Genomic DNA, 20,219 nt, shown 5'->3' with positions numbered 1-20,219 from the left:
TTTTAAATACAAGATAGCGAAAAAAATCATCGAATTTTGTTTTTGAATAACTTTTTTACTAAATGACAAAAAAAATTATTTTGAGTAATGGAAACCTTTATTATTTCATTACTTTTCTGTTTGTATACAGCAGCTGTCTAGTTCACAAATGTCAAATATTATTAACGTACGGCGCCATTTGCAAAAATTATACACCTTCCGACAGGATAGTAGGGGTGTAAGTACTTATGCAATGATTTCTTCGGAAAATTTCAATTTCATCCTAAGGAAGTTGTTGGAAAGTTGACAGGAGCATTATCGATATTGCTAACTATGGATTTCCAGCTGAGAATGGCAAACTGTGTTGACATTTCAGTTCAGTAAGGTTTGGCAAGTCATCATGAATCTTTACAAATTGTGGAAATTTACTTGGAAAAAAAAATTAAATAAATAAATAAATCTGTTCTCGAAGTTCATAGAGCCCTTCATCCATTTTACATGCGGTTTACACGCTGGCGGCATCATCGGTCCTTATTTCTTTCGAAATGAGGCAAGAACTGCCGTTACGGTGAATGGCGAGCACTATTGAGCCATGCTGACTGATTTTTTTGTTTCCAAAAATTATTCAGCTAAACACTGACGATATTTGTTTCCAACAAGATGGCACAGCAACTTTTCATACAGCGCGCTTAACAATCGATTTATTGCAATATTCAAGCCACCATTGACTCCAAATGGTTAGATTTATTGAAAAAAAAATAGTCAAAAATTGGACTAATCGAATGGACCATGTAACTCGTAGCCACGGTGGATATATGCTGGATATCATATTCAAAAAAAAAAAAAAAAAAAAAAAAAAACAATGCCATGACATTATCTACCAAATTATAATTCATTCCAACAATATTTCAGCTTTGTACTGTCATTTTAAGTTTTCAAGCTCTTAAAAAACACCCGATACATGGATGCGTAGCAACATTTGTGTATTACTTAGTTCAAAAGTAGTGATTTTAAGGTTTTGCAAAAGGAGAGCTCTATGAACCAAATCTTATTTAATGGTTAAAGTCATGGGCCGACCAAATTTTCCAACAAAATAATTGTCATTTTATGATTTTTTGGTTTTTAGATAATACACTTGAGTATATCCTATGATCAGAAAGTAACGGGAATGTTTAAATAAAAAAAAACAAATAACAAATATGATCCGTCTGAAGCAACACACATGTGCCAACGTTTAACCCAGTTCTTCATGCCCCCCTGGTAGGCCGACGAAGGGATGGCCTTCAGCTCCTTCGTCGCATTCTCTTCGATCTCCTCTATCGACTGGAATCTCCTTCCACGAAGTGGTAACTTCAACTTGGGAAACAAAAAGAAGTCGCACGGGGCCATATCAGGTGGATATGGTGCTTGCACGATAGTATTTAGTTGGTGTTTAGTCAAATAACCCAGCATAATTTGGGCTCGGTGCGATGGCGCGTTATCATCATGCAAAATTCAAGAATTGTTTACCCACATTTCCGGCCGTTTGCGATGTACCTACAGCATCTCTCAAACGTTTTAAAATGGATACATAATATTCTTTATTGACTGTCTGGCCCTACAACATAAGAAAAAAGTATGGACCAGCTCCCACGTGCGCGGTTTGTTTAAATTAAACATTCCCGGTACTTTTTGATCATAGGGTACATGGTTGCTTCCTGGATTGTGGGATTTACCGGAGCTGATGCAAATGGGCTAAATTTCAAGATATCGATCTCCAAAATTTTTGGAACGAAGACCCGAAGCTTTAAAACGCTGTGCAAGTGCAAGATAAAGCAATGGAAGCGTTTGAAGCTAATCTGCATTATGTAAAAGTCTGGAGCAAATAGGCCGAAAATTTTCTTAATTTTTTTGTAATTTTTTTACGCTTAAATGCATTCTTTCCAATAAAATTTCCATTAAAAAATGCTATCAGATTCTCTAATGACAACAGAAACCAATCAAAGGTCATATATATATTACTTTTTTACTCATTTCTTATAAACGTAATTTGTTTTTTACATAATTAACAGTACAAAGTGAAAAGTCTCTCGGCAAGTTATTAATGAAAAGCCAAAAATGTATTTGAATAAAGAAACAGCGGTAAAAGGTAAAAAAAACAACCAAAAAACAACATTGAAATCAACGCGAATACAAATGAGTCGAAAATGTGAAGGCGCATAAAAGATGTATTAAAAAATAAAAGTAAAAATATAACTAGACCGGAGATGCTTCGGTGATAAAATAAGATTTGCGCTTGGAAGAGCTTTATAAGTCTACAAGAGTACAACATATGAAAAAAATAGATAAATTGCAAAACTGCGCGTGACATAAATATTGACAAGCAGGTGACTGCAATATTCGTATGATAAGTAGGTAAGTGGATATGAATGTATGTATGTATGTATGTAAGTAGGCAGGTATCTGAGGCGTTTTTTATGCATTATATAGCAGTAGATATGTAGTAGGTCTGTATGTCGATATGCTGCTGTGTATTTGTGCTTGTAGTTGACGCGTGTTTGGTGCAACCGCAAAACCAAGATAAGCTGTAGATATATTTTACAAAGACTGTAGCGAAGCAGGTGGATAGCGAACGCAGCGAAACCAGCGTAAAGAGGCGCATACTTATGAATTCGTATTATATACTATACTATGAATGCATTTTCTTTACAAAAATAATATACATTAAGCTAAAATGCATACATATGTATGTATGTAAAAATATTCACTTGTAATAGATACATATTTACTTAGCTATACAATAACTATTGACATATTGAAGCAAAATATATATAGATATACATATGTATGTATATGAATTTACAAATGAATAATTATGTATGTATGCTTGTGTTTATTTATGTAATAAGTAGTGCAAAAAAGTATGTGTGTGTGTATTGTATTAAAATCACTTTACTTACTTCAAGCTGGCCGCTTTACTTTTGATGCTATTGCTGCTGCTATTACTTGTGATGGCAGCGATTTTTTTGTTACTGCCATTGCTACTCTCCGAAAGCGTAGGTGATGATGCTTTGCTGTTGTTGTGATTTGTCGCCAACGGACTAGCGCGTACGACGCCAGACGACGCGCTGGCATTTCTCGTTTTCTCCAACACTGAGTCGGAGGCGCTCTATGTGAACAATGAAGGCAAGGGGAAGGGAAAGAATAGAAAGAGAAGAAAAAAATGCAAAAATATTGTAAAAATGCATGACAAAAAATAGAATAATATTAACAATATTTTTTGTTTTTTAAGAAATCCTCTTTCGAATAAATATTTAGAATAAAACGTAATTAAGTATACGAGGGTCGTTTGAAAAGTCCGTACAAAAATAAAAACTACTTAATTGCTTGGGATACACTTTTTTTATTTTCCCACATAGTCTCCTTTTAGGTTCATACACTTCGTCCAATGCTGCTCTAGTTTGTTGATACCTTACGAATAATATATAGGATTTATCCCAGTCTGAAAAATAGCCACCCGTTTCCGCAATCAACCCCTCGTTTGAATAAAATATTTCTTCCGCCAGCCATTTCTTCAAATTGGGGCAAAAATAGTAGGGGGAGGTGAAACAACTTGGAAATAGGGTTCCATTAATTTTGAGACCAAAGTGCTGAGGTGTGATGAAAAAGGAAAATAACTTGACTGCCACGATTAAAACGAATTCCAAATACAAAATACCGATCTGACTGAAATCTAGTATGCGTTCTTCTAAGGGATGCTACCAACAAACATAACCTCGATACGCGCGATAGTGCCATCTCTTTGACTTCTCAAACGAACTTCGTTAACAATGAATGTTAACATTTAGTAGCTTGAATTAAAAAGAACAAAGAAGAAATTTCGAAGTACTTAGGCAGCGGTTAATTCTACGGATTTAGTGGTCAGACAATTGGATATCCAATGCTGAATTGCAAAGGCGGTGCCATCAAAAACCTATTGCAAAAGAAATCGGAAAACGCAAATGGAGGGGGATTGGCCTTACCTTGCGGAAAGACGGCACTGAATTTAGCATTACAAGCTCTGGACTGGAACCCTCAAGGAATCTTCACAACACATACTGCCCCAGTTGTAAACACCCGAAGAAAAAGGAGATTATCTTCCATTTCCTCTGTGAATGCCCTGCTCTATGGAAGAACAGTATGTTAATCCTGGGCACACTGCTATTCGAGAGTCTCGAACAGCTGTCTGGCTTAGATGTCAAAAACCTAATAAGGTTCTTAAACCGCACATACTGGATATAGTCATGCCGTAAATAACTGGTAAACCAGTTCGGTTTGGAAGCGCTAGCTGGATTCTAGACGAATCACCACAATTAACAAGAAATGACGATGATGATGATATGATTGAAATACTCCACAGTAATTCTAAATTAGTGCATATGTATATAAAAACGGAATTTTGGAATTTTATTAAAAGAATTTTTTCTGTGCTTTAGCCATCAAAAAGCTTCTCATTGATACATTAAGCAAAGCAGTAGACTTCACCAATCAACGTTCCCATGACAGTCGGTTCTACGTTACCGGAACGACCCGGATTTATATCCGGCCAAGGACTGTCACTTCAGCAGCATTCCCCATATATGTATGGGGAATGTTTATGCTGCTACAGCAGCAACAACAACAACAACTTCACCAATCAACGAACAAAGAATTAAGACGCCAACTCTTTGTCCTTAGATATATGCATTTCACCCTAAAGGTCTATTGTGCTCACTTATCTTCACAATACTACGCCCATACACAATATTCTTTTTGACATTTAACTGACAGGTGACTAAATTTTTCCCCTATGCTTAGTTCATTTTTACCAACAGAAAACAGATATTTTGAGATTACGGTGAAAAGATGGATGGTCAGCACAAGGCGTAGACTTCCAAACAAAATACAAATAAAATAAAAATTAATCGTTGTCTTATAAAGAAATTTATATTAACGAGTAAGAAGAGTGAGGAAAGTTAAAAAGGGAATGCGGCTTGGTGGTAATTTATGTTAACTTGGCCGAAATGAGATTGAAAACGATCATTAATCGAGTGCTCTCCGAAGAGAATGGTTTGTTGTTGTTTTAATATCCCATAAGCCCCAATCATCTTTTGTTTTGCAAGCCGAATTTAAATGCAAGCCATTTCGGCTGTGGGAACCTGGGTATAGTGCATTCTTAATTCTAATGATAAAAATCTTTCAAAAATTACGCCTCCATGTCAGTAGTGAATAATTCCTAGGCAGTACCTTTTTTATGTCATCTTTGACATTTGTATTTGTAGACAGATGTACAATTTTACACGATAGATTAACGCATTAAAATTATTGAAACTTAATATGAAACTCTTCGATTTTTAAGAACAACAAATCGCAAAATTCGTGATATGAACAAAATTGTCGCATCTGGTGAGAAGAAAACCCTCGCGTAATTTCAAAAAATTAATTACACTGTTTTATGTGGTTTTTAGCCTCATAGAATAATTGTTCCGTTTTTCTTCGAAGATTAAAATTAAGGAACTGTTACTGTTACTGATTGCTAAACTCAATGCGATAATGTGTGAGCGAGTCCTTGAAAATGTTAATTCTCGTATGACTGTGTGAGACATGAAAATGATGTAATTTCTACATGCAGTTATATTAAGTTAAGAGCTATATTTTGAATAAAGAAAACAATTTTTTCATGTTTTAATTTAAAAGAAGTTTTTTGAAATACCCTTTACATTGTCTGACAGGCCTGTTCAAAGGTGCTGTACAGGGTTGCCCATATTCGACGGACCCGACGGATTTTAACGACTCTTTGGGACCATTCCAATCGACGAGGCTTGTCCGCAGGCAACAATCTTTGTGTCAATTGAATCTTATACGGGAATAAACGCCAATCAATGCGGATAATTCGTTGTAAAGTGGTCCCAGCAATGCCCAACTGCTGAAAACGGCGATTTTGGGATATCCTTGGCGACGCCTTGGTCGGTTTTGATTTGGCCTCTTTGGATTAGAAAGAGCATCACCAGTCGAAAACCTTTTGTACATACGTTTAATGTTCTTAGAAAGCACACTTTTCACATTATTTAATTTTTTATACGCACGTTGAGTTTTCACAATTGACTTCTTTTGTTGAATGTAAATTTAAACAATTTGGGAGCGCTCGCGTGCCGTGTACTGTTCCATGGTAAAAATCTGCTTGGACTGACGCTTTCAACGCGGTATGTGATTAAGCGATCTGACGTCTCTGTCAAAAGATACAGGGTTGCCAGATGGGTCCGTCGATTATTGGCAACCCTGTAGAACCTGTAAAATGATTGCTGCCAACAATACCCATTGTGTCAACTTGACGACGATGAGACGCCTTTACTAATTTCATGCGAATGTGTAGTCTTGTAAAGTCTTAAAGAACAAGATTGAGCTATTTAAAAAAAATTCCATGGTTAACTCTTTAACCTCTCACAGTTTGATTACAAAGGTTTTTTGGACTTTATGAGGCACTTGTGGACTTCCCGTGAATTACGAAAATCTTAGAATAAAAAAAATGTTTCGTCGCAATGCACACAATTTATATGAATAAAAATTTAATATGCATGCATATACATATTTACTGGTAGACATTTTTAAATGTTCAACCCACCGCCTCACGCACAATGAATGCAAACTATGGACCTAATATAGCACATATCTATAATGATTTCGTAAGATTTCCAATGTCAAATTTGTTTATTTATTCAGACGCGTCATGGAAATCTACGTGGAATAGCTACATACATATGTATGTGCTCTTATAAATCTGTTAATAAATTCTCTCACACACACACAAAAACATTTTGTAAATCTTCTACGACTTCGATATGTACAGTCTAACACAAAAAAATAGTACATACATATCTTTTATTTAGTAGGTAATTTTCTATTGATAAACATTTAGCAAATTTTATTTAAATGCCGGTATCATCTAATAAGTGTTAATTGGGCGCGATAAAATGGTAATAGAACTTCGCTACAATGCCGCATTGAGTTTATTTTTGGCAAGCGGATTGCATATAATTATTTTGTGTTATTTGAACAAATGCCAGAGGACCATAATAAGCAAGGGCTTTGCTAAAACTAACTACTTATTATCAATATGGTTTTGGTTTAAATAATTTTTAATTTTTCATCAAGGTGTGCTATATTTTTTGAAGCACCATTTTTGGTACCTTGGTATGTTTTGAACTATTTTTCGTATACATTTTTGTTAAAACCTTTTACTTCTTTATACAAATGTGGAGTATGAGTGAAAAAAAATTAAATTGAAATCGAAAAAAAACTGTTGATTTTAATGAATTATTAATTTTTAATTAAAAGTTTGCGCTGTAACAAAAACAAAATGTTTAATGTGCTAGATTTTTGTCACAGTCCGCCTGCATTTTATATAAATACAGGGTGGACCATATAGCGTTTGCTTTTTGATCCACCTATTTTTTTGAGAATGGTAACACAAATGACATGTCAAATGTGTTCATAATTTACTTAAAGTTTTGACATTTACGAAATGGGACGCTATACGCTTGAACAAAATTGGGAAATATTGAAAACTTATTTCCAAAGTGGTAAGCCTTCCTCTTCTTTTCTGATTTTTACATCGGTGGCTACGTCAATAAGTAAAATTGTCGGATTTGGGGCTCAGAAAATCCACACGTTACTGTAGAGAAGCAAATGCATCCACAACGTTACTGTTTGGTGCGGTTTTTGGTCTGGCGGCATTATCGGGCCATTTTTTTCGAAAATGAGCGAGGAGCCGCGGTTACAGTAAATGGCGAGCGTTACCGTGACATGCTCAACGAGTTTTTGTTTCCAAAAATTGAAGAAGATGACATGGACGACATTTGGTTTCAACAGGACGGTGCAACTTGTCATACTGTTAAAGTTACACACGAACTTTTGGCTACCGTTTTTGAATTCCGATATCAATTGGCCGCCTCGGAGCTGTGATTTAAGCCCGTTGGACTATTTTTTCTGGGGAACCGTTAAGGACAAATGCTATGCGAACCATCCAGAGACGATTGATGCTTTAAAACACGAAATCGAGGTGGCCATTCATGAAATTGGAGCCCAAACAATCGAAAATGTGCTTAAAAATTGGGTTGATCGAAAGACCTACTGTAAAGCCAGTCGTGGCAGTCATTTGAACGATATTATTTTTCATTCATAAATGACAGTGTTCAATCTTCAAAATAAAAAAAAAGTTTGAAAAAATATTGATTAGTTTTTTTTTATAGCCGATTCAAAAAGCAAATTTTACATGGTCCACCCTGTATGTATGCCGGTGGGTGAACTGGTGAGTGAAACAAATATTTTTTTGAATGGACATTCTCCAGCCTACCAGATCAACGAACCAGAGAACAGAAACAACGCTTTGCTTTCTTTGCCGAAGAAACTGTCAAGGTGTGATTGACAACTCAGTGCGGCTCTCTGTTAAGGGACAAATGAGTTAAAATTGGTAAATTTTTCTAAATTTGACATTATAGTATATTTCTTATGAGAGCAGTGTCAAATTCAATCACATTTTGCTAAATATATTTTGGGTATAAATAAGTCTAAATAGAAGACCCTAACAGAGGTTGAATTTCATAAAGTATAAAAATTAAAAAAAAAAAAATTAAAAATACATCATTGAATTTTCGTCCAAATTGTCACTGTCCGGTTTCATGTACGGTTGAGAAAATAAAGTAGACAGACAGCGCATATCGCGGCAACGCTAACCGGTTCTTAAGGAATTTGACAAAATCAATTGTTAATCCCTTAACCTACGATTTATATTCGAAGATGTTGGGCCGAAATCGTGTACAAGCTCGCGCAATTTTTTTAAATCATCTAGTTTTAACCCACACCATGGCACACGTAATATTCACTTCTGACCCGATCACCAAACGCGGGCTATGCCCGTAATATTTTGGTCTGGCCCGACCATCGTACGTGGGCTATGCCCGTCATTCTAGGTTATGGGGTTAAGCTAACGCAAATCTAGAGATTTCTCTACATTTTATGCTATTATAAACAACTATTTCTCTCTATTCTCTTCCAATGTTTACATTAACTTAACCTCATTTTTCTTTTTGTCATCAAAAGCTGGTTATTTGCACATTCTCCTCTGAATTCTCTAACATAGCTCCTCTAAAATGACGTCACGACCGAATAATAATATTATTTAATGAAAATTAAATGAACAACATTTATAAAGGGATGCCGGGTTTGTAGAACACAAAAATTTTTTTGCGCATCACTGTATATTCAATTTTCAAGTGTATGTGGTAGAATCAAATGCCATAAGTATCAAAAAAAGGGGGGGGGAAATGTGCATATGAATATTATATCCTAACAGCACACCACTCAAAATGTTATTCGCACATCTTTTGCAAAATAAACTGCAAATATACATACGAATTCTACACAACTACACCTTCAAAAGTGTTCATTGCAAAATTTTCTCGCCACTTAATTGTTTATTTCCTGTGCTATGCCATCCCCATACTTCTTGTTTGTTTTTCTCTACTCATTTTCTTATTTTCATGCCATAATTAAGTTTATCTTTACCGTTGAAAGATTTTTCGGAGGCGTCGATGGCGGCTGAGGTGGTGGTCCACGATTTGTGCGTAAATTCGCCTCTGTCGCATTGACTGGCTGTTGCAGCTGCTGCTTCTGTCGCTTCAGTGTCAGATGCTTTGTTAGTTCAGCATTGAAATCTAATGGACCATTACAGCTGTTGCCGCTGCCACAGCTGGCATTTGCAGGTGGTGATGTGTCGTTACGTCTACTCGCTGCAGATGAGTCCGTGGACGCTGTTGGAACTGCCGGTGCTTGTGCTAAATGCCATGAAGCAAATTGAACAAAAAAAAAAACAAAAAACACAATAGTTAGCAAATGCCAAACAACTCATTACAAATACTCATACGCACAAATTCACATCCATACACACAATACGAGTATGTGTGCGCAATGTAAAAAGGCGTTGTTTTTACTCACCACGACTACTGCCATTGACTGGCTTCAGTTTGGGCATTGAGGTCAGCCCTTCGAATAGGCCACCCAGTTTTGGTGCGCCATTGCCTACATTATTGTTATTACTATTGCTTGTATTGTTGTTGTTATTGTTGTGTATTCGTTTCGGTGAACTCGTTGCGGATGACGTTGAATCGCAAATCTGTGCGTAATCGTAAAAAGAAGAAAATAAAATGCAGCTGTTTATTTACAAGTAATGAAAAGCCATAAAATTAAAAAAAAAAACAACAAAAATGTTATGTATGTACATATGTATGAATAACATTATCACAATAGACACACCTTTCCTGACAGGGCTGGACCGCTTTTATCAACTGTCGTTGTCTTTTTTAGTTTAGTGCCCTTTTGTATCGATTGTAGGAGTGCTGAACGCGCATCTCCGCCACCGGCACCACCTAACTTTAGGCCTCCCATTGCCGGAGGCGGTGGTGGACCTGGTGGCGGGGGTGGGCCCGGAGGTGGTGGAATAGCCATCTGTAAGAAAAGTGAGGAGTATTTTATTAAAAAATCTCGTTACAATAAATATTTCATATTAAAAATATTTGTAATAAATATATTTGATCTCTAAAGACATAAAATATGCTGGCATACAAATCCGGCAAGCAAGAAGTTGGCGCTAATACGATCCTGGAAGCATGAGGTAACCTACTTTTAGTAATACCATTTGCCATTTGTACAAAGTATCTCCCAATTGCAGTAAAAGTTTAAGTATTTAGAATTTTAAGAAAATTATTGAAAGGGACCAAAATCTTAGAAGAGTTTTCTTAGTACATCTCTCCAAGGTAAGATGGAACGCGTGAGTTTGAAAAAAAAAGATTCAAATCTGCCGAAGATATGGGGATACATTTGGTAGAAGGCGGCGGCAATAAAATTTGTACGAAAACAGTTCGTGATTGAACCGAAATTGAACCGAAGGAGTTGGTGAGAAATTGTTTTCTCAGGCGAATAGAAAGTTACAAATTTTTGGTTTTTTTTTTTTACTGACGGTAAGTTGTTGTTGTTGTTGTATCAGCATAAACATTCCCCATGCAATTACGGGGAATGCTGCGGAAGTGACAGTGCTTTGCCGGATATAAATTCAAGCCGTTCCGGTAACCTCCTTTTATGGAGCCAAATTTGTATTAAATACAATCTTACGGCCCATCGTCACCATATAGGCAAAATATTTCACAAATTTCATCAATCAGCGCTATTTTAGGTAAAAACTTATTTGTCAGAAATAAACATTTCCACAATGGACTGACTGTAATATCAATTCTTTAACACATTTTAAATATGCGGTTAACAAAGAGAGCCCAAGGCTTTACCTTTGCCATTAGTTCAATGTCGTGGCGCAATAAAGTCGTGGCTAAAGTTAAAGGAGGCTTAACATAATATTGGATAAACGTTGGATAAATATTCTTTATTTTCAAATTGGTGTATGAAAAAACATTTTTTCTGGTTTGAACAATCCCTATTCATTCACGCCAATGAAGACAAGCGTACAAACTTTCATTCGTATCGAAATAAGATAAATGAGACAATGGAATTGCAGTGCCTTTCTCTCGAAACAGTTCACCTACTTCGCCCCAGACATAAATTTTTACTTGCCTTTTCGTTTCTCTTGTTTTGTAGACAAAGCATATAAAAATACATCAAATTCTGAGCAAAAATTTACATTTGGATATTTTTGAGCTCAAGTGTAAGATTAGAATGTAATAGCTTATTTCGGGGTACAAATGAACACAGTGACAGGCATGGAGTTTTAGAATTCAACACTCAACTCTATAAAATTTTTCATAACTGTATATGTGAAGTTGAAAATGAAGTATGCGATATGTAAAAGTGTAGGGCATCTATGAATTAAAAATATTTCTATTTTTCGATTCAAACCTAAACTCTTTAGTTGTGGACGTTATTAGAAAACATAAAAAAATTTTGTGATTAACGATGAAAAGTAAGTTCAGTTAACATTGAAACGAATAAATGCCATATTAACCAATTAAACAGATTATGACTTTTCGTGCTACCTCCTCGAATTCCGAAATTTTTTTTCACATGAAAACTTTTCTTTTAAATTAAAAATGCAGAAAAAAATCAAGGCGATTTTTGAGTGACCTCGCAATGGCAAATCTCCGAGTGTATTTCTGACATGAAAAAACTCCTCATAAAAAATATCTGCCGTTCGGAGTCGGCTTAAAAATGGAGGGATCTCCATTTGTGGAACATCATTAAGACGCACACCAAAAATAGGAGGAGGAGCTCGGTAAAACACCTAACAGAAGTGTACGCGCCATTTATTTATTAATTCTTATGATAAAATTGAAAGGGCTATAAAACTGCATACCCAGAAGTTGTCTAGAGACTCTGATTAAAAAGTTGAAACGTTTGTTAGACATTTTTTTTAATTTTTTACATTTTTGTAAAGTTTGGAATCCCGTTTTTAATAGTTTTTGTTATATTATATATATTTATATATAATATATGTACAATATATATATGTATACATAATATATATATATTTATATATAATTTATAGAAATATATATGTAGTGTATTTTTCTAAAAAAATAATAAAACTAATTTACCATGAAAAATATTATGAATATTTTAAATAGATAAAGTGACTTAATTATATGAACACAAGTGTACGTTCTCAATAAATGGAAGGTAAAACCCTTCAATTTCTATATAACCTCACATATTTGAAGAAAAATTCCTCCTCTTGATAACTGCCAAAAATATGTTTTCTAATCAAAAAAAGTATAATGTTTTGTATGCATTGTATCATTGCATTTTCCACAAATTACTGTATAAAAAAAATTCGTAAACAAAAATTATTTTTGCAGTCAATTTTCTCTAGTCTATTATTTGAGCTCTCAGTTTAAATGCATTTTATGCTTCATTTACATGTATTCATATATGTATGTATGGAGCATACACAAACTTAAGTGGTCCGTACTCATTATTTCTCACCAACAAATCCACTTTTAGCTAACATAATTGAATTCAATTTATATTTCACACCTCTTAATTTTATGGTATTTGAATTGGCCATCATTTCCTTCGTTAAACGCTTAAGCATAAAAATCGAATAAGGCAGAGAATATCCGTCTGAATACAATTATGTACACATACATATTTGCATTGGCACGGCAATAAAAATTTGCCAACTAGAGATAGTGAAGAGAACGCTGTTAAGTAATAATTACAACAGGTACGAAAATAAAAGAGGTAACCCATTTCTACGGCCCTAAACGGCAATACAATGTAATAGAAATTTCCGCTAAAAAGTTATTGCTAATGAAAAAGGCTTGAAGAACGTTTAGCGGATAAGTAACTCCGATTTCCGGGACTAAATTCAGCGCATAAAATTTGCTTTTTTCCATACATAAAAAAGTTTGGCAAGCGTAAAAGGAAGTTAGGAACAAAATTTTAATTCGTTTTTTTGTGGGTTCATTAGTATTTTTTTCGCTTTTGTTTACTACAAAATAACGAACTTTTGCGCAACACATTCTTGAATTGAATAAGGCACATTTGAACCTGAAAAAATGTTTCGCAGCCCGCGCATTAAGCCGCAACACGCGGTTTGCATACCAAATCAACGAGTAGAATTAACAAACGAACGAACTTGTTATTTATTTGTTTGTGCTACAAACTCATAAGACAATAAATATGATCGGACAACCGTAGGTCGTACGTATTGTATAAACAAAGCAGCAACAACTACCAAATGACAATGAAAAGTCATAAAATAGCAAAAACAACATACACAAAAAATTAACCAAATACCCACATGCTCGTACCGTATAAGATTCATTTATTTTTTATAAGGTATTATGTGAGTCATCAATGAATAAAAGATGCAAAAAATAGAGAGAAATTATTAAGAAAATTTACAAGCCGCATTAAATACTGTAATTGAAAAATAAATTACAAATCGTAGCTGAGCAGCTAAGCGCAAGTATGAGTAAGCAGAGATGCGTTTGTCAAATGTGATCGATTTTTTTTCGTCGATGCATTTACCTTTTAAACGTTTGTTGACAGTTATAGCGTTGGTTTACTCGTTGCAATTTTTAATTGAAAATGACTAATTGTTACAATGATATTTCTATTTGTTTTAGCTCGCAAAAGGTTTGTAAAGATTTCTGCAATTGCAAAGCTAAAACTTCAGACAAGATTTTGTTTACGTGCGCGAGAGAAAAAAGAATAAACAAAGCAACTTATCACGCGAATAATCACAGGTGAGTGAGTCAGCAGCTCTAAGCGAGTACTTTTTCACAGAGACTTTTTTCCAATGGCAAAAAGCGGTAAGGCGCGTTGTGCTATTATTTTAGCTTCTCTTTTGTATATATAATATTTAAACTATTTCGTTGGCATTAGAAAAAAGCACCACACGCAAAATGAAGATCAGCGTAGAAAAACGCTACGTGTTTCACAGTAACTTATTTTTATTTTTAATAAATATGCATTTTTTCACTTGTTTGGCGCGCATCAATAAAACATTGCCCACAAAACTATTATTTTTTTGCTCACTTGTTTGTCGCAAACTTCTTACTACTAACTGCTGCTCAATTAGCGCTCGCCAATAAACATTACTACACGCACGCGCATTCACACAACACCGACAGCACCGTTCGCGTTCAACGCACAAATGACCAAACGTAGTGCCGTAGACGCTTCGCAAAGCGGCATACAACACTGGCGACTGCTTTGCTAATCGCAGTACACTGAAGACTTCATCATCGCCATCACCAGCAGCGTTGACGATGACGAAGAAGCTAAAAACCGAGCGCTAGCCCCACAGTTGAGCTAGCAAAGAGACAAGCAAAGCACGCAGGCAAGCTAGTAAAATGTTGATATGAGACGACGCTGCGGGAGCAATACGATATGACTGAATACCATATCTCGAGAAAAAATACGTTCACACACAACAATAACACACACTGGCAAATTGTCTTGCCTCAACGTTAACGATAGCGCGCTAAGCTAAATGACTAAGTGACTTAAATGTTTTTTACTTATTCTCCACCTTTTTCTCGTGGTCTGAAATGATACATACGAGTATGCTGAGCTCCTGCAGGCGGCGCGTGCCCACATTGATTCGTCGAGCTTGCCTCCGTCTGAGTGTGAGATTTTCAAGAAAATGACGTCAGCAACATTGCTAATTGTGAAAAGAGCTTGTGAACTACATACATACATAGGTACGTACGTACTCATAACTAGTTGATAAGCAGTGGTTATGTGTTGTGTTTGTTGCGATAGATTTAAATCTGTTAAACATTTTGAAGAAAAAACAAAAGAGATAAACTCAAGATGGCATGTAGATCGAGGATAGACTGATTGATGATTCAACTCAGCAAATTTGTAGCAATTTAGACTTAAGATTAATAAAACAAACGGCATGAATCAAATGCAGGCGCTTAACCCTTAGTCGCCTGTGTGACAGAAAAGAATCATTAAACTGAAATTGTTGGGCAGCCGTTTGTGCCAATGCTTGTTTGCGGTATATCAGTTGTTAGGTGGAATAATGGGAAATGAAAATATAGACAGACTGCTTGGGCTAAATGAGCAGACGCTTATTTTGGCAAAAATATTTTGCTATTATTATGACCAATTTTAATGAAATTAACAGGAAGACATTTTTAGATGTACACATTAGCATATTCATTCATCAAAATCCGAGTTTTTAAACGCATATGCCACGCTCTTCATCTAAAACTTTCTCGGATCTTGGTATTGGCAATACCTATTACTTTAGCAGGTGATTCTATATTTGGAAGCTTCAAGTAATATTCTGTATTCTATTCATTGCCTTCAAGCGTTTTCGTCCCTTACACAAATTACAGACGAACTAGAATCAAACAAATCCTGGGAAACGGCGCATAGTTTATATTTAACAAATAATATTGGCTGTTTTTCAGAAACTAAGGGTACCATATTTACATACATAAAACAACTACATGGCTGTAGTATATTTTTTTATAGTCCTGCTATCGACAGTTCAGTTATCGGCTGATTTATGAAACGATTTTGTTGATCAACTCGCAATTTCGTTTTTTAATGCAGCATGAATTTTGCTGCCTTGTAGAGGACATTCCCATCCAAACTCGAGCTTTCTTTTACCCGAATTTCTACCTCTCTTTTTGTGAAGCTTATCTGAGAAAAAATGGTTGTGAATCATTTTCGCAAAATGTGCAAATAAATTTTTAGCACTGTGGCTCTCTCGGTGGAACATTTACGACTAGGTTTAATATATTCTAAATTATTCTTAACTGAAAGATAGTTGGAATAAAACCATTACTCTTCTCTTGATTTGTTTTGTTGGTGCTTTTGTTGTTGCACGTGCAATTATAGCTAGAATTGAGTTTATATCACTGTGCGACAATTTTGGGGTCATCAAAATCAAACCGCACCGGACCTTTTTTTTCTGAAAATATACCTATTCAATAGCAAAACCCTCGCTGGGTTTTTAAAAGTTAGCTCGATTTTTTTTTTATTGCGTTTTAAAGTTTTCTATTTTCATGAGATTTTGGAGTTTTACCTGTACGCTAAATTTGACTTATAAATCGACCTTTGTTTGATTTAATCGATTTATTTTGTCATAGCTTGATGCAGAAATTTCGTACATGTACAAATAAACTTATTTTGAGAAGAACCTATATCTCAATACGCAATTTTGAATACCAAAATTTCGAAAAATTGTATGTTTTTACCATTTTTTACTGTAATTATGAAAATAATTAAAATTTCTCACTATTTCTTCGAGCAAAAATGTTGCAAAATGTACTAAAAAAGTCATTTATAAGATAAAAACATAAAACTGAACTTTAAGTTTGTTATTTTCTAAAAAAATAAATTTTTAACAAGATTTTTCTTCATAAAAATAATTTTTTTATACTCTGCTTTAAATTTTTTTTTTAAATATCTAAAAACTCTGTAGGTAAAAATATTAAATAGATTAAGTAAAAAGAATATAGACTTGAATTCTTATAATTTTTTTTTATTAAAATAAAGAATTTTTACGTACTAAAACCTTAGAGACGAGCTCTTTTCGACAATGATTGAATTTCAACATCATCATTATCAGAGTAGTCAGATTCATCAGTAAAGAATTCCATGCCTGTCTCTTCTTCTTCTACCTCATATTCTTTTTCCTCCTGGTTACTCCATTTTCCTTCATTTTCTTCCTGGTCGTATTGAAAAATATGTTTACTCCACCAACATATTTCGGCTAGTATGGCACCTGGAGCTCGTTTTCCTCGGTATCTTGACTCAAATGGCATCGCAGTTTGATGATAGCGCTCTCCTTGCTCATCTGATTCTGTCGACAATTGTTGACTAAAATAGTCCAAATGTTGGTGAAGAAAGTGAATTTTCATTATGATCAAGCGGTAATTGTACACACTGGACTGAAACGTATTTTTTGTTTTTCGCTTTCTTTTTGTTCAATCCGATCACAGTATTTGCACAACTATAACAATTTTTTGGATCATGTTCTTCTGGATTGTGCCATAGCATTGGCATTCCAAAAGGCATTCTGCTTTGTTTTTTGTGCAACCAATTAACTAAACCAACATAACAAGCTCTACACACTATGAAGAAAAATCTTGTTAAAAATTTATTTTTTTAGAAAATAACAAACTTAAAGTTCAGTTTTATGTTTTTATCTTATAAATGACTTTTTTAGTACATTTTGCAACATTTTTACTAGAAGAAATAGTGAGAAATTTTAATTATTTTCATAATTACAGTAAAAAATGGTAAAAACATACAATTTTTCGAAATTTTGGTATTCAAAATTGCGTATTGAGATATAGGTTCTTCTCAAAATAAGTTTATTTGTACATGTACGAAATTTCTGCATCAAGCTATGACAAAATAAATCGATTAAATCAAACAAAGGTCGATTTATAAGTCAAATTTAGCGTACAGGTAAAACTCCAAAATCTCATGAAAATAGAAAACTTTAAAACGCAATAAAAAAAAAATCGAGCTAACTTTTAAAAACCCAGCGAGGGTTTTGCTATTGAATAGGTATATTTTCAGAAAAAAAAGGTCCGGTGCGGTTTGATTTTTGATGTCGCACTGTGTATTTTACTCCGCACACGTTATAAGGAGCGTGCGGATCTCAACTTCTCGCATGTAAAACGTCACAATGGCATAACTTCTTATGGCAATAACAAATTTGAGGGTGCATTTCTGCTATGAACAAGTTAAACTTAAAAACCATCTCCTGAACTGAGAAAATATCCTCGGTCTTAACCCATCATGCGCAGCACTTTGATTAATTGGAGAAAAAAAGGCATGTTTTTCAATTTTTTTTGCCATGCAGATAGTGTTAGTTCATTCAGTAAATTTCGGCCGCCGTAGCCGAATGGGTTGGTGCGTGATTACCAATCGGAATTCACAGAGAGGTCGTTGGTTCGAATCTCGGTGAAAGCAAAATTAATAAAAACATTTTTCTAATAGCGGTCGCCCCTCGGCAGGCAATGGCAAACCTCCGAGTGTATTTCTGCCATGAAAAAGCTCCTCATAAAAATATCTGCCGTTCGGAGTCGGCTTGAAACTGTAGGCCCCTCCATTTGTGGAACAACATCAAGACGCACACCACAAATAGGAGGAGGAGCTCGGCCAAACACCTAACAGAAGTGTACGCGCCAATTATATATATATATAATGCAACATTTGAACAAAATTTGCCCAATGTTTAAAATTGCGTGAATGACAGTTGATCGCCGAAGGCATCTCGAAAAAAAGTTGTTTTGCGGTGTACATCACAACTCGCAACAGAAAAAACTCAAACAAAAACCCCAAAATACCTTTGTTAAAGAAGATGTTTCTTGAGGTATCCACAAGAAAATTTTCTTACTTTTGGTAGCACTTGGAAGCCTAAAAGCCAATTTTCGCTAGAATAAAATTGACTCATTTGTTAAAAAGGTCCTAATAAAAATATCTGCCGTTCGGAGTCGGCTTTAAACTGTAGGTCCTTCCATTAGTGGATCAACATCAAGACACACGCCACAAATAGGAGGAGGAACTCGGCCAAACACCCAAACCCGGCTTGGAACAATTGACGCCCAAATACTCAAAGCTTCGTAAATTTTGCTATGATCTACTTATAATTGTCACATAATATTATCCATTCAAAAAACAAAAAAAAAAACAAAAAAATTCTGAAAATGAGTTTAAATACCTTACCTTTACCCTGGGCTGGCTCAACTTCAAAACTTGCCAAAAATTTGGCAAAACTTATGGAAAATAAAATTTAAAAAATACTATACAATTGTATAAATTCTACTCTTGAATGCCTTTTATTGCTTTGGGGCTTGCCATTGTTTGACTCATTCAAGTTCGCCTTACTACTTCCGGAAAATATGATTCAAGCCTCTTGCGACAATATTTTCCATGTAAATCTGTCGAAAACACCCTTTTTCCAACATTAAATAATATGCATTATGTAAATAAAAGAATATGTACGTGAAGAATATGTAATAAAACAACAAAGAAATTTATGAAAAAAAATTAAGAATAAATTAAAATACGTCAAATTTTACTTGGACAAATACAGCTGTCAATGGCAAACCATTTACTGACGTGCACTCGTATTTATCGCGAATGAATAATTGCACAATTATGGCGCAAATGTGTTGAGTACAAAAAAGATAAAAATGCAACTTTGCAGAATTTATTACTTCAGGCCTTTTTCATTCAAATAATGAGTGTAGCTTAAAAAATATCAGGCGTTGCCAGTTTCTAAAGTACGACTTTCACAGTAAGATTATAACTATAGTTTAAACAATAATGCAAATTTTAGTAAATTTTTTTTTAATATTAATAAATATATTTTATTTATATTTTATATATATAATAATATTATAATCTTACACCGTTTGAAGTTTCTTGCAAAATTTGTTTTTTAGTGCAGCCATTGTACGCCGTAGCCGAGTAGGTTAGTGGGTGAGAACTATAAGTTGTTTCCGAACTCGGGGTTCCACTATAAACATGAAGTATCAGACAATCGAAAAAGGTTTACCTAATATCGCACGTCCATCGGTAGGCAAGGGCAAGCCAACCCAATAAATTTCTGCCGTGAAAAAGTTTCTAATAAAAACTAAATACTGCTCGGCGGCAGAAGAAAACTCGGCGCTTGTTTATTTTTTTGCGTTTGTCAGCAAATGGTGATATACGAGGGGGGTTCAATAAGTACCTGTGTTAGAAATGAAGACACCATT

At 34.8% G+C, this 20,219-nt stretch overlaps 1 protein-coding gene across 5 annotated transcripts in view; it reads right to left on the bottom strand.

The window, feature by feature from the left end:
* LOC129246277 (uncharacterized) overlaps positions 1–20,219 on the bottom strand; it is a 93,299-nt gene that overhangs the window by 24,659 nt on the left and 48,421 nt on the right. For 4 of the 5 annotated variants that reach the window (XM_054884967.1, XM_054884970.1, XM_054884971.1 and 1 more), the window contains exons 2-5: positions 10,288–10,479; positions 9,970–10,147; positions 9,541–9,809; positions 2,919–3,127 (exon numbers count right to left, since the gene is read on the bottom strand). In XM_054884967.1, coding sequence (XP_054740942.1) covers positions 2,919–3,127; positions 9,541–9,809; positions 9,970–10,147; positions 10,288–10,479 — 848 coding nt within the window. Of the gene's footprint in view, positions 1–2,918; positions 3,128–9,540; positions 9,810–9,969; positions 10,148–10,287; positions 10,480–14,520; positions 14,685–20,219 lie in introns of those variants that run through there. The other variant, XM_054884968.1, reaches the window with a different exon arrangement.

Source organism: Anastrepha obliqua, chromosome 4 (assembly GCF_027943255.1).
Source record: "Anastrepha obliqua isolate idAnaObli1 chromosome 4, idAnaObli1_1.0, whole genome shotgun sequence".
Classification (NCBI taxonomy): Eukaryota; Metazoa; Arthropoda; class Insecta; order Diptera; family Tephritidae; genus Anastrepha; species Anastrepha obliqua.
Note: the sequence above shows the minus strand (reverse complement) of the source record. Positions and strands in the feature narration are given on the sequence as shown.